At 33.8% G+C, this 15,275-nt stretch overlaps 1 protein-coding gene and 1 pseudogene across 7 annotated transcripts in view; one reads left to right on the top strand and one right to left on the bottom strand.

Moving 5' to 3' along the window:
* Thoc2 (THO complex subunit 2) overlaps positions 1-14,968 on the top strand; it is a 115,254-nt gene extending 100,286 nt beyond the window's left edge. For 6 of the 7 annotated variants that reach the window (XM_063246361.1, XM_063246360.1, XM_063246358.1 and 3 more), the window contains 6 exons: positions 3,042-3,179; positions 3,499-3,568; positions 3,651-3,808; positions 5,823-5,899; positions 6,705-6,750; positions 12,189-14,968. In XM_063246361.1, the coding sequence (XP_063102431.1) occupies positions 3,042-3,179; positions 3,499-3,568; positions 3,651-3,808; positions 5,823-5,899; positions 6,705-6,732 (471 nt within the window). In that variant the 3' untranslated portion in view covers positions 6,733-6,750; positions 12,189-14,968. The remainder of the gene's footprint in view (positions 1-3,041; positions 3,180-3,498; positions 3,569-3,650; positions 3,809-5,822; positions 5,900-6,704; positions 6,751-12,188) is intronic. The other variant, XM_063246357.1, reaches the window with a different exon arrangement.
* LOC100719853 (tyrosine-protein kinase Fer-like) lies at positions 11,986-15,044 on the bottom strand (annotated as a pseudogene).
* Between the last annotated feature and the right edge of the window lie 231 nt (positions 15,045-15,275).

Here is a 15,275-nt window from a genome sequence, read left to right as displayed (position 1 = left end):
CCTAGGATTCTTTTTTGTTATTTTTACTTCCTCTGTCTGTCTGTCTATCTATCTATCTTTTTTTTGTTATGAGAGCTTCCTCTGTCTGTCTGTCTATCTATCTATCTTTTTTTTTTGTTATGAGAGATTAAGCACAGGACCTTCACACTGAGCTACATACCCAGTCATTTAAAAAATTTGAGGCTATATCTTGCTAAGTCCCCAAATTGCCCAGGTTGAGCCCCAGTTTGAAATCCTCTGCCTCAGCTTTCCAGAATGAGGGAATTAATAGGCACTTAAAACCAATGACAACTGCTATTTTCACTTTTTAATGCCCGGTAAAACTTACACATGAACTTGATTTTTCAGATAAGATTAAAGAGCGAAAAATCATAATATCTAAATCTTTTGTTTTAGTGCACCGTCTATACCAGTTTTCTCCTGGGATATGTCTAGTTTTAATTAGTTGTGCTTTGACCTAGCAATCCCATGCAGATACATTTGATAAAGTGTTAAAAGCATGTTCCTCTAACCAGGCATGTGTTTTAAAAATAGGTCTAGTTCTTTTTTTGGACCATAATGATCCCAGTGTTAGGAATAAAAGCAAAGCAAGGATAAAATTCAACACTGTTGTATACAGATCATTTATTTTATTTGGAATACATGTTGAGTACTCAGGGTATACACAAGCTACTAGAAAGTATGTAAAAGTAGGAAAATTATCCTAGTTTTCTTACTGTATTAAAAGCTCTTGGGGACAAAAATAAATGGCATGAAACTAATAATACCAAAGGTGAGTGGGATAGCACATGCTTGTAATCCTGGCACTTGGGAGTCTGAAGCAGGAAGATTGCCATGAATTCAAGACGAGCTTATGCTACATAGCGTAGTGAGTTCAAGCCTAGCTTGAGCTATATAGCAAGATCATCTCAGAAAGAAATAAAGACAGACAGACAGACGAACACACTGGAAAGCAAGTTGTAGGGTTGAATGACTGATGGAAGTGCTAATGGCTATTAAATTGTCTTTGTAGACGAAGTAGAATTTTAAGAGTTTAAAATAAAAGTGAGCAACATTCTGGTCAAGAGAACTGCTAAAATGGATAGGAGTTAGGGAGTAGTATGGCCACAGCATGGAGCTTGTTTGGTTGTAGTAAAGAGGGGTATAATTGTGAAAATATTGTGGAGAACTTGGAATGCCTTAGCCTATGCATTTCATTCAATAGGCTATGAGAAAATACTTTTTTTGTGGAAAAAGTATTGTAGTTACAGCTGTTCTTAAAAGAGTAGAAAGGAAAATTGAATTAAGTATATATATATATATATATATATATATATATTTTTTTTTTTTTTTGTCTTTTTCCTTTTTATCGGTACCGGGGATCGAACTCACGACTGCCTGCTTGCAAGGCAGGTGCTTATGCCGCTGAGCTAAACCTCCAGCCCCGAATTAAGTATATTTTTAAACAAATAATTTATTGTGTATCTATTGAGCTTTTAAAGTTTTCGTATCAGGAGTGAAATATTTGATTAATGTCAGAAATAAGCCCCAGAAATTTGCTCAATTGCTTGCAATACAGAATTCAAATAAGCACAGGTAAACATTTCATTCTTGTAGAAGGGTGTGTGTGTGTGTCTTGTAGAAGTGTGTGCCTTCATTCTTGTAGAACGGTGTGTGTGCCTGCATGCACGTGTGTGTTGGTGAATAAACCTTTTTCTATTATTAGAAAAAAGTAAGCAATACCATCTTTAGAAAAATCTTTGAATATTGCAGTAATATATTATTACCTTTGTCTTTATCAGTTTCTTGAGTAAATTAAGGTGTGATAAACCTCACAGTTAGAAAAAATCTTGAAGCATTAAATGTCTATTCAGCAAGAGTATCTTTTAGACAAGTACTTTATGACTTTATAGTTCTCTTGCTCTTTGTTATTAATAAACATTCTATTTCAGTTGATCAACTTTTAAACATAGAAATTTTAAAGAATCCACTTCTGCATTGCAAGGCAGTATTTATGAGCCAACTGAATTGAAAATGTTTGATGATATTAAAATCGTTTAATTTTTACACTTGTGGCCTTTTTTTTCTTGTTGTTCCTTTTACTACCAAAGAATTGTTCATGTAAAAATATTTGCCTCACTCTTACATTTACTCTTAAGGTATATGTAGAATTGTATAGTTATGCAATAAGTTTTTATTGAGTATTCTGTTGCCTAATAGTTTTAGTTATTAAATTCAGTTTGTAACATTGTTAAATGCTGTAAGGCTAGGCATCTGATTATTTCCTACTACTTCTTAAATATTTTCTCTTATGGTAGATTCCCATATTTTCATCTTCCATAAGTAGGGTTGTCTCTTGGCTATTTAGATTTAGAGTATCCTTACTGTTTGATTGCCTGTAGGTAGACCTTTTCGCAGTTAAAGCACAAGCATAGGGCAGTATTTTTCATTATTTTTCAGTCTTTGAGTAGTTTAGTTGCCCTCAGCCGACACATTGGCTTTCTGACTATTTAACACCAATACAATAAATGTCAAAGTCAGTTATGATTATTCAGTGGAATTGGAGTATTGAATAATCTCTGCCTAGTTTATACTGGGATAGAAAGTATTTACCATAAAGAAATGGCTTTGTTTTATTTTTACATTCTCGCTTACTGTCATCATCGACTGCCTATTAGTGGATGGTAAGAACTTTTCATGATTGTGCAGAGGTTTGTATTTTGTTTCTTTATGATAAAGTCCAGCCACTATTTTTCACTTGTAGACTCTTGTAATGGTAGTGGTGACTAGGTCTTTACAATAGTGAGATAAGGAGCTTACTTCAGAAATTTCAGTTGAGGCAGTGATATACTGGTTTGAGTTTAAATGGAAATTTTTACAAGGCTACGAATCAAAAGCTTTTGTATAATTTATGTGATACTCTTTTATCTCTTATAATACAAACAGCTGACCAGTTTTGACTTTGGGTCTAACTACCAATTGTCTTCATTTAATTAAAAACCAAAAGGTCCCAATACTGGAAAACTAAAATAATCTTTAGTAATATTGCCTTAATTTAACAGCTCTACCTTAATCATACTACTCCACCACTGTCCAAGAGTAAGGAGAGAGAAATGGACAAGAAAGATTTGGACAAGTCAAGGGAAAGATCCAGAGAAAGAGAGAAAAAAGATGAAAAGGACAGGAAAGAACGGAAAAGGGTGTGTAACGTTTTAAAACTAGTTTGGAAACCTCATTATTATATAATAGCGTTTATTGCCTTTAAAACATACATAGCAATCTGTTGTTTTGAGTTTTAATTGGTATTTTTATGCTCAAGTGTGTTTGCATCTTCTGCAGTATCAAGGATCTTTAGTCTAGTAATCTCTACCAGCTCTGCTTTTCTTTCACGCCGTTTTACGAAGTATGTGAAACTACTGCAAATAATTCACCATGATAGTTGTACCTTTTCTTATAGAAAAGTAACTGAAACAAAAACATAAACCGTTTATCAATATCATTTACAATTCTTGATTCTAGGATCATTCAAACAATGACCGTGAAGTGCCACCAGATTTAACCAAGAGGAGGAAGGAAGAAAATGGGACGAGTAAGTAAACATATTAATACTTTCAAAGCAATTATCCAAATGAATTATAAAAGGCTTTCATGAATCTCTTTTGTAATTTTAGTGGGGGTTTCAAAGCACAAAAGTGAAAGTCCATGTGAGTCTCCTTATCCAAATGAGAAAGACAAGGAAAAAAATAAGTCAAAATCTTCAGGCAAAGAAAAAGGCAGTGAATCATTTAAATCTGAGAAGATGGATAAAATCTCCTCTGGTGGCAAAAAGGTAAATTAGGAAAACAAATAATGTACTTTTTCTTAAAAAAGTCAACCCTTTAAAAATTTCGCAAATGTTGAAATTTTTCTTTGTCAAATAATCTTTTGTTAATTTTATTTGGAGATGAGACATGGGAGGGAGGTGAGCTATTTGATTAGGGAATTTGAATCAAATTATCCCCAGATTATTGGGAGGGTAGGTATAGTTAGTATATTTCTGAAATTATTTTTCTCCATCCCATTCCCACCTACTTCTGTTCTTTCAGTTTTAACCTTCTCTTTTTTTCCTTTTTTCTATCTATACTTCTTTGCTTTTAGTTTCTCTTTATTCTTAAGATTAAAACATAGTAACATGTATTCTCTGTGACCATCAGAGTGTCATAGTATTCATTAAATAAGATTTTAAATATTTTTATATTTTTCCTAATAAACTAATTTGCTTGAAACTTAATTTGCTTTTAAATATAAGGTATATTCTCTTACATACTAATGGATGGTTTTCAAACTAAATCTCATGTCTGTGCCATAATGTAATAAACAATTGCTAAATATGAAGTATTCACAAAGCATTCTTGCATATATTCAAAATTATGCAGTATATTCATGATTCATAAAAAGTTTAGAACATTAAAAGGTGACGACTACTTGTATATGCTTTCAAAGATAAACTATTTTAAATGTCTTTTTGATTGAGGTGAAATTATTATAGTGTAAGGAACTTTTAAAGTGTGCAATTCAGTGACATTTAGCCTATTTACAATATCACACAGTCATCCCTGTAGTTCCAAAACATTTTACTCACCCAAAAGGGACCCTACATGCATGAAGCAATGAGTCCCCACTTTCCCTGTCCTTGACCTCTGGCAACCATTAACGCGTTCTCAATGGGGCTTTGAACTACAGGTGGTACATGCATGACTGACCCAGCAGGCAGCTTGTACTAAATGGAGCTAATCACTGTTATTGTTTTTTTTTTTACTAATAAATTAATAAAAAGCCACAGGACAGTCATGAATGTACCACCAGTGTTTCAAGCCATCCAGCAGCTAGACAAATGTATTATTGGCCGCGTCATGAACATGTTAATCTACTTTCTGTCTCTGTGGATTTACCTGTTTGTAATATTTCCTATAAATACAGTTATACAATAATGTGACCTTTAGTGTCTTTTTTCACTTTGCATAATAATGTTTTTTAGATTCTTGTATGTTGTATAATCTATTATTTTCTTTATATAAGTAATATTCCATTGTGTGAGTATACTACATTTATGTGTTTGTCAGTTGATGGAATTTTTAGGTTGTTTCAACTTTTAGGCTATTGTGAATAGTCCTGCAAACATTTGTCTGCTGCCATGTATTTATTTGAATATCTGTCTTTAATTCTCTTGAGTATTCACTCAGGAGTGGAATTCTAGTTTATGCTTAACCTTTTTGAGGAATTGTCAAACTCTTTTCCTCCTGGCTATACAATTTATATTTCTACCAGCATTGTATCAGGGTACAAATTTCTCTAAATATCCTTTGCAATATTGGTTATTTTGTTTTTTGTTGTTGTTTTATAGCTATCCTAGTGGATGTGAAGTGGTATCTCATAGTTCTGATTTGCATTTCCTTAATGACTAATGATGTTGAACATCTTTCCATGTTTCTGTTGGCCATTTGTATATCTTTGGAGAAATCTATTCAGATCCTTTGGCTGCTTTAAAATTGAGTTGTCTTTTTGTTGCTCAGTTGTAAGAGTTTGTTATCTAATTTAGATTACTAGATCCCTATACATGATTTGCAAATGTTTTCTCCCATTTTGTTGGCCATCTTTTCACTTTCTTGATAGTGTGCTTTTGATACAGGGAAGATTTTACTTTTGGTGGAGTCAATATATCTTTTTCTTTTGCTGCTTGTGCTTTTGATGTCATATTAACTTTTTGAAGAAAAATTGTAGCTGGTGGGTGATGAAAAGTGAGCTGATTTTTAAAACAAATACTTGGTTTTCCCTCCCCCAACTAATTCCACCATTCCTTATAGGAGTCCAGGCATGATAAAGAAAAGATAGAAAAGAAAGAGAAACGGGACAGTTCAGGAGGAAAGGAAGAGAAGAAACAATATCCTTTTCATCTTTATTAATTAATATTTCAATCAGTGTTGTCGAAAGCTTTGATAAAACTGATGTTTGGAATTACATCTTGTAGTATGTGGTGTAAATATTTAGGTGCTGGTTAGCTTTCAAATGGTCTTTTTAGTTAACCTTCTCAAATATATGAAATCTGAAAGTGAGAGATTTGATGTTCGTGACTTTTTAACTTCTTTTGTGACTGAGATGTTTTATGCCACCAAGGGATTTATATTACCTCTGTCTTTATTGTCACCAAGAGGAAGAAAAGGAAAAAGAGTGCCTCGGGCTGGGGCATGGTGATGGAAAGGCAAATTAATGTGTCAGATAAGATTTGGTAGAGTTTGAGGCTGCCAAACTGGTCAGAGCCAATTAGTACCATAGTAAGCTAAGGGATTACTCTAGAATATGGGACACTATTCAAACACAAGACACACATAGGCACACACACACACACACACAAACACACACACACACACACACACACACACCTACACACCTGCCCACCTGCCCACCCCAAGTTGGTCAGAGCTAAATAGTACTGTAAGCTAAGGGATTACACTAGAAGATGGGACACTATGCACACATAAGACACAGGCACGCACACAGGCACACACACACACACCTGCCCACCCCAAGTTGGTTAGAGCTAAATAGTACTGTAAGCTAAGGGATTACACTAGAAGATGGGACACTATTCATACACAAGACATCCACAGGCACACACCCACACACAAACACACACACACACACACACCTGTCCGCCCCAAGTTGTTTTCCCTTAATTTGTCATCTACTCATAAGTCCTCGGACAAGCACAGATAATGAAGACTTTCAATCAAGGTGAGTGTTCTCTCACCTTTTCATTTAAAGATAGAAACAAAATGGGTTTGATAACATTGAAAAAGCTAGATCCAGTTTGCAAAATACAACTACTTCAATTTTCACCTAAGTAAAATGTAATTAATTGCCTTTTAAAACTATCTATAGTCCTGAGTGGTGATAGAATTTGCATTTTACAGGTGAAAATACTGATTGAGACTCTCGAGAGTTTAAGTTGAAGAAAGTCACAAGAGATATTAGCCAGTGTAGCCAATAGTCAAACTTAGGTCTTACTCTTTAGTGTTCCCTATTCTTCTTGCCATCTCATGTGATCTTTATCCAAATATTTTTGTTAATGTTTTAGACCTCTTTTTCTACCACTGACTGTATTTTGCAAAGCTAGAAAATGAAGTGTATGTTTTTAATTCTAGAATTTAAATATGCAATTTTATTGTCAATTAATGCACTCAGGCATTAGGTCACATATAAAAAGTATTTTAACCATCTTAAATAAATCTTGGTGGGCAGAATGTTTAGACTATAATATAGCCTGTTTTAAACATTTATGCTCAACTTATGAATAGTTACTATTTGGTGGTGTTAGAATTACTGATAAGACACTTTGCCATCTACATTTAATACTTCTACATAGTACTACATGTTTTTTGAAGTTTTTTTTTGTTTTTGTTTTTGCGACAGGTTCTCCCTATGTAGTTAGGCTTTCCTTGAACTCATATGTAGCCCAGGCTGGCTTTGAACTCTCTCCTGCCTCAGCTTCTGTAGTGCTGGGATTATAGGCACGAACCATTAACACCCAGCCAGATCATATAAAGTTATTAACTCTGTATTTTATAGCTCATTTTCTTGCTTCCATTTTAGATATCATTTCTTAAGGATATTAAATGTACCTGCTATCTATACCTTACCCCTAATATTATTGACTACATCTAATCTTTCATGAAGTCAGATCAGATAGATTTCAAAGCATTTACAGTTGTTCAAATTAAGAGTGAGAAAAATAGCCAAGAGCCAGTACAGTATAATATGGCCTTTAGAATATGAGTTTCGTCATTTTTCTTTTGGCTGCAAAGCAGCCAGACTAGTGATCACCTGATGAGTGGTGTTTTTCTATGTTAAAGTGAAACAAACAAGAGGTTTTTTTAATAAAAGAGTATTTGGGATTTAATAGTTTTTTAAATCAAGAAGATTATAAAAGAAATATTACCCATCATTCAATTCTATTCACCTTCCCTGCTATCTTCTGCAGTGAAGTATAAATTTTTAATCTTTCTTTGTTCATCCTTCATCTTTAAATCTTTTAATTTGGCATGTTGCTTTCATATATTCTTTATCAAAAAAGCTAACAGTTTACGTCTGAAATATTCATTAGGAATGGTCCACCCATTATCACTGATAGCTTTCACTGTGATTTTTTTTTTTTTTTTTGAGACACGGTTTCACTATGCAGTGTAGGCTGGCTTCAGACTCGCTCTGTAGCCCATATTGACCTTAAACTAAGGGGAATCTCTGTTTCAGCCTCTTCAGTGCTGGGATTACAGGCATGTACTGCTACATCTGGCCTTATTGTGATTTTATACATGTCCCCTTATTTAGTAACTAGGTATTATTCTTTTGCATGTGACCGTTTTACTACAGATTTCTGAGTTGTTTTTATACTGGCCTTGAGTTTATACTTCTCTATAAACCCTCAGGAACAAAGTCATGAAAAAACTGACCAGTGGTCAGTTTTTAGCTGATGGTCTTGTAACAAAGTGTCTCGATTCAGATATCCTTTTAAAGGTACATTTAGCATGTTTCCCTTGTTCAGATTTCTTGCTAACAACTGTGTACTGTAGTTTTGCTTGGGAAGACTCCTTCTTTTGTGAGATTCTGGTTGACATTTTTCATTTTCTGGCTGTCTTCTGAGTGTTTTCTGGGTACCTCTTTTCTGTTTGAATTCATTCTGTGGTTGGGCCAGCCTGTGTTTTCCTTTATTTCAGAGATCTCTTAATTTCTGATTGGTACCACCTATCTGTAGGCTACTCCTAATACCACTCCCCTTTTTTCTTTTTAATTTATTTTCTGTTCTATGGAAGGAGAGCTTCTAACATGTATTACACTGGCATAATTAAAAGATGTCACTAATTCCAAGATTTCATTGTTGATTTTTAGAACATTTTTAAGGGGAATGAGTAGAGAAGTGACACTGATTTGTACTTATCCTGATTTCAAAACAATAAAATGGTCACATTACCTTTGTTTTGGTACTGGGAATCAAACTCAGGACCTTGCACTTGCCAGGCAGGCACTGTGCTGCTGAGCTATATCCCCAGAAAAATGATCACATTAGAGTTAAGGAAAGAGGTATATAATGGGACCCAGATTAAATTCATTCAGTCTGTCTTGTTGTGTCTCCTATTTTTGGTTCCAGATTCTTCTATCAATTCTCTGTATCTTGTGTTTCCTGTAAAGTTTGTCCAATTTCGTAATACTTCTCTATTAGCTTCTTAAACATTACTACCTGTTGCTTTGTTTTTAACTTTTCTTCTTCTGCTTTAATCTTTAGAAATGGCTGCCTATTATTTAAATTGTCCTCTAGGAGCCATCTGTTAGCTTTTCAATTTTAATTTGATATGGGTGGCCCTCAGCTCATACGCTGTGCATCTGTGTTTTTAGTCTGTTATATTCCTATTCTAATTCTCCATTACAACAAGGCCTAATGCATGTAAGTTCATTTCTCAACCTCCAATCTCATGTCTGGTATAATACTCTTACCTTCAGAATGCAAGGTTGTAAATTCTGTTATTGGGCAAAATGAGGCTTGTTACTTGTACCTTTTTGGCCCCATGCAAAGTGTAAGTTTTGAGAAAAAACTTGGTTGCCCATAACAGTTAAAAGAATTGACAGTTCTGAATTTCCATTTCTTTTGAATCAGATTATCTGAGAGCATTGTGTCCTAATTTCTGCGTGGCAGCAATCAGACTTGCCTAGGTGCTACCCTCTTTAGAATGAGGATTGCCTCCTACCCTGCAAAACAGTTAATCTCAATAGATTTCCCCACTCAGGTCACTCGTTTTCATTACATCCCTAGCCCCTATACACAGCTGATAATGTAATTCTTGCTCTAAACTTTTTAAAATTATTTTCAGTTCATACTTAGAAACTGATCTCTTAAGTGATCACAGATTTATTTTATGAACACGTTGCCATTCTGGGGCTAATTTCTAGATGTTGGTAATATATATTGGATAGGGAGTGTTTAAATTTCTTTCTGTTTTAGCTAGCTTTAGCCATTGCATGTGAGTCTGTCTGGGTTAGTGGTTTCCATGTATATATGAGTATGTTACATATCTACCTTCTTAGATTGTGATTTTGTTCAAGGAAATAACTATCCCTGCCTGCTTAAAAAAAAAAAAAAAAACCAAGAATTTTTTCTTTATTTTTCTAGAATATTTTAGATGTTCTGTTAACTATGCCTGAAGAGCAGTACAGAGTTAGCAAATATTTTGGGAATCAGTGTGAACTTGATAAAGGGCAATTTTTAAAAAGTATGTCATTTAAAGAAAGTTCATTTAACTTACATCATTTGAAAGAAAGAAAAAAAACATGCTTATTAAAAAGTTGTTCGCTGCAACATTTTTTGAAGTCATAGTACTATGTTTTCATTTTAGTTTGTATGTGTTAGTCATTAAATATGTAATGACTCTTAAGAGATTGAAATGATAGAGACCATCCTTCTATTTATTATCTTTTATACTCCTTCAAACACATGGAGTTTGAGTTCTGTGCATTCATACTTTTAATAGTTACCAAACATTTGAGGGCAGGAGGAGTTTTTCGTTTCCTTGTTCTTTCTGTTAGGGTAAACCAAATATTCATTAAGATGCTATTTTCTTTTTTTTTTTCAGTCTTGACATAGGCGTAGGTTAAATACTTCCATTCCATATTTACCACTCAGTGTGACTGTCTTCTGCATATATATATTTATGTTGAGAGGTATCTTTGGATAAAATTAAGATTTATCTCACTGAGTGTGGTGGCACACACCTATAATCCTAGCACTTGAGAGGCTGAGGCAGAAAGATTGTCATGAGTTCAAGGCCAACCTGAACTACATAGCAAGACCCTGTCTCAAAAAATTTAAGATTTATCTCAACAGAGTCTCAGTTTTTAACATTACATTTTACTTACGTGGAACATCTCAGGAACTGTGTTTCCTGGGTTGTAATAAAAGAGCAAATCAAAGTATAAAGTGGAATTAGGATGATTGTCCCTGTCTTCTCTTCAAAATTTGTTTCTTCCTTATATTCATGTGATGTCTTTAAAGTGTCAGTTTCATCATTATATACCTTTGTGCATGTGCAAGTGCATGCATGTGTGTGTGTAAAGAGAGAGAGGAAATACTAAGATCATGAAATCCTGACAATCTCAAACATTTGTAAAAATGAAGGAACACACAATACTGAGATACTTCCTTTGAAGTACAGACACTTAACCATGAGTAAGCTATTGTTTTGGTGGGCTTGTATTTTGTAGTTGTTAATTTTTTATTGTCATCCAAAAGGCTATTTTAAGAGGAATCTATGAACTACTGAAACATTTCTTAGAAATTTTTTTGTAAACATGACCATAAAAAAACTGTGTATATATAAAGGCATACCTCTCATAAGAAGGCTGATTATATGTTCCCCTTTTCTTTATACTTTAATCACCACTCTAACTGATATCTCCATACCCACCTTTTCAAATTTGCCTTTTGCCATCACAGCTCAAGTCAGCTACCCTAATTTTATGATCTGATGCCCTAACAAAGAGGAAGGTATATTAGAATATAGGTGTATTTTGGGTTAAAAGTGAAACATAGGAGGTTCAGATAATTACCAATATAAAGTAATTTTTACAAATATAATTTTGTCGCAGCAGAGTGAAGGCCACCTTTTGTTTGAATGTGTCCCACAAATATGGTATTATCAGTACAGTTCATAGAACCAATAGAGAAGAGGTGTGTCTGTGATGGAAGACAGCAAATTGTGAACTGAGATTAAAGTAGACAGTGCTATTGAGAAACATCAATAACTTAAATTTGAAAAAGATCTCTGCGATTCCATTTCAAACCTATGCTTTTGTATATGGAATTGTTAAGGTATGTTTTAAAAATTTAGTAAGAAAATAGTTGTAAGAATGTTACAGGTAATGTGGTATTAACTCAGTGTTAAATGAGAACAAAATATTATGCTTTTTAAGATGCCCCAAAAGCTGACCTTGATGTTTCCTCACTATGTGACTTTCTTGATGGCAGGTAGCTTCTCTTAGAAGTTCATTGAACTCAGGGAGAGTTTGCAAGTTTGTAATTCCAACACTTCAGCATTGTTTTGTAACACTGTCTGGACACTGCTGAGAGACTGACATCTAGTATCTTCTTTCCACTTGCTCTTGTGCTTGCTGATTTGTCATTCCAGGGTATGGACAGACCCCTAAGCTGAAGGTCTCCCAGAGGAGGATGCCAAAGCTCCATGCGTCATTCTCAGAACGATACTCCCATAATTAAGAGCTTCTGGTGCTGTCCATTTAATGGGAATCTGCTTTAAGTCAGAAGATGAATATACATCACCATCCTCTTGATGAGACATTCCAAAGTCACTGATTTTCGGAACATTATTTTCACCTCCAGGCAGTTTCTAGCAGCAAGGTCCCTGTGCATACAATTTTTACTCGAGATACTCCATGCAGAAGCAGCATCTAATGAAAATTTCACTAACTGAGTTTTAGTTTATCCTTTCTCAGGAAGGAGAGGAAATCGCCTCCTGGAACCAGTTCCTTAATGATGTAGATAGGCTGTCTTTGTGTGTGAACTATAAGTTTTACAACATTGGGATAATTATGTTGCTTAAGGATTTTGTCTTGTAAAAAATTTGATTTGCGTTCTGGCGAAAGATCTCTACTTGTTTTAAAAGCAACAGAGTTTTATTCTTTAATATGCACTTAATTATGCCGTCAAAATTTCCCTTGCCTAATGAGTCTCCTAATGTGACATCTTGATGATTGAGAAGTGTTTCTTACTCTAGTTATGATCATACAGACACCATGATGTTCTTTATTAGAACATCACTTTTCTTCAATTTAAAAAATTGAGATAAATTCACTTTTAAAGTGTGCAATTCAGTGGTTTTAGTATAGTCACTATGCTGTGCAGTCATCACCACTGTCTAATTTCAGAACATTTTGCTTACCATAAAAAGAAGGCCCATATGTGTTAGCAGTTATTCTCAATTCTCCCCTTCTCCCACTCCGTGGAAACCACTAATGTACTTTATGTCTATGGATTTGCTTATTTTGGATATTTCACATTAATGGAATCATGCAATATTGTGGCCTTTTGTATCTGGATTCTTTCAGTTAGCATCATGTTTTCAAGATTCATCCATGTTGTAGCATGTATCTGTACTCCATTCCTTTTTATGGCTAATATTCCATTGTATGAATGTGTATCATATTTTTTTTTATCCATTCTTCGGTGAATGGACAGGAACAATGACTTTTTAAGTATTAAAACTGTAAGTTCAAAATCAGTGTATCCATAATTATTGATAATGTCAAGATTATACATGATATGAACAGAATGCTGTGTAGAAATGATATGTAAATTATTTGTCAGCATTTCATGCAAGTGTGATTATTTTCTAAGACCCCTTCTAGCTCTGGTTTTATGAAATATGTGAATGTAGTATTTTCATCAATAAAGATTAATGCATTGAGCATTAGTTTAAATTTTGAATGAGCAATGTTAGGCAGATATGAAGATATTTGCCACATGTTGTAATGATCATGTTTTGAATTATTTCAATATGCAGTATTTGAAAAAATGTCAATACATAAAGGAAATGAATATAATTGAGTCAATATATTTTTAAAGCAATTTTTATAATTTAGCAGATATTGCATCTTAATATAAGTCACTATTAAAATTGTCCTTGTGAAAAATAATGTCATTTTCTGTTTTTCTTTTTGTTGATCATGTAAAATAGGTTCCTTTTCTTTGCTACATGTTCTGTTTATTTTTTATAAACTATTGCTTTCCCCTGTGAAATGTTTTACTTGTTGCGATCCCCACTCCCATGTTCAGTTCAAGTCATTGTATGCTTATCTTAATGGTTTCTAAGAGTGGACAATAAGAAATACACAACTGGTTCATCCTTTTTCTGGGGACTTCATTCAAGGCTTTGTTTTAACAAAACTCACCAACTTTTCTTTCTTAATGTGTCCTTTCTTCTTTCCTTCCTTCTCTGCTTCCTTGCTACCTCTCCTCCCTCTTTTCTGTCCTCTTGCCCTCTTCTTCTCTTCTTTCCTACCTCTGACCTCTGTCCCCACCCTTGCTCCCATTCTCTTTTTTTCTCATTCCCTCATTCTTTCCCTATCTATCAATATAATCACTTTGTTTCTTTCAGGTGAGATTGGAATGAAATTGTTCTGCTGTGACCAGAAATTTATTTTCCTGAGTAGATTGCTGAGAATTAAGAATGAAGAGGGCCCATTTGCATCTCCTTAAATTATTCAGTAATCTACTTTATTGCTCCATGTGGAAAACTTAAAATTGTTTAAGTTGTGAATTATTGTGTTTTAATTTGTTGCTTAATTTCTACATGTTTATTTTCAGTAATGGCTGAAAGTGTTAATTGTTCCCATATTTTTAGCACAATGTGCTGCATCTACTTCCAATAAGCAACCATGGTTACATATGTACAGAATTTCACTTTTGGTTAACTAAATATTGCGCAGGTGTAGCTTCTCCCAACCTGAAATGCTTCCTTTTTACTGTTTGAAACTGAAAATAAACAGTTATTGAACCATTTTGGATTTACCTCATTTTGAAACTCAGTTTTAATTTATTATTTAGCCTGTTTTTAATATTAATCACTAACAACAAAATGGGAAACGTATCTTATGAAATGCCTAGCAATCATTTTATATACTACATGTACAACATTAAAGTCTGTTTTAAAAAAAAAGATACCAGCGCTCGCCTGTCCCTTCCATGTTCTCTTGTAATTAGATAAATCTGGGTGGGGGTTAATCAAAAGCTAATTGTTTTAATTTGACAGCAGCAGGAGCTTTGTATTGCTGAATTTTCGTCTGTGAAAGTTTCACAGTGACATTTTTAAAAGAGAATTTTTTTAATCAAATGAATTCTACCAGTGTAACCCTTTTTCTAAATAAAAAATAGTTTTCTCAAATGATTGTATATCATTGTGTGTATTGTTGATTATTTAGAATAACTTAACAAAGGTACTTCAATATACTTTCTAACCTGTCTCCATCTTCCATGGGCTACATTGTTGTCAAATGACATACCCAGTAATATGAAACATCTTATTTGATTACATCTGCACTAGGAGGAAGCATTGAGCTAGAAATATGCCTAAAATTATTTATTCAGTCTTTATTTTCTTAGAAACATTTATGACTATGCAAATTAATCTTTTGAGACAAAAAGGATCAACCAAGAAATACTGAGCATATCTTAAAATTGGCTAAGGAGTATAACTTTT

Source organism: Cavia porcellus, unplaced genomic scaffold (genome assembly GCF_034190915.1).
Source record: "Cavia porcellus strain 051 isolate PalLab524CR breed Dunkin Hartley unplaced genomic scaffold, mCavPor4.1 scaffold_3, whole genome shotgun sequence".
NCBI lineage: Eukaryota > Metazoa > Chordata > Mammalia > Rodentia > Caviidae > Cavia > Cavia porcellus.
Note: the sequence above shows the minus strand (reverse complement) of the source record. Positions and strands in the feature narration are given on the sequence as shown.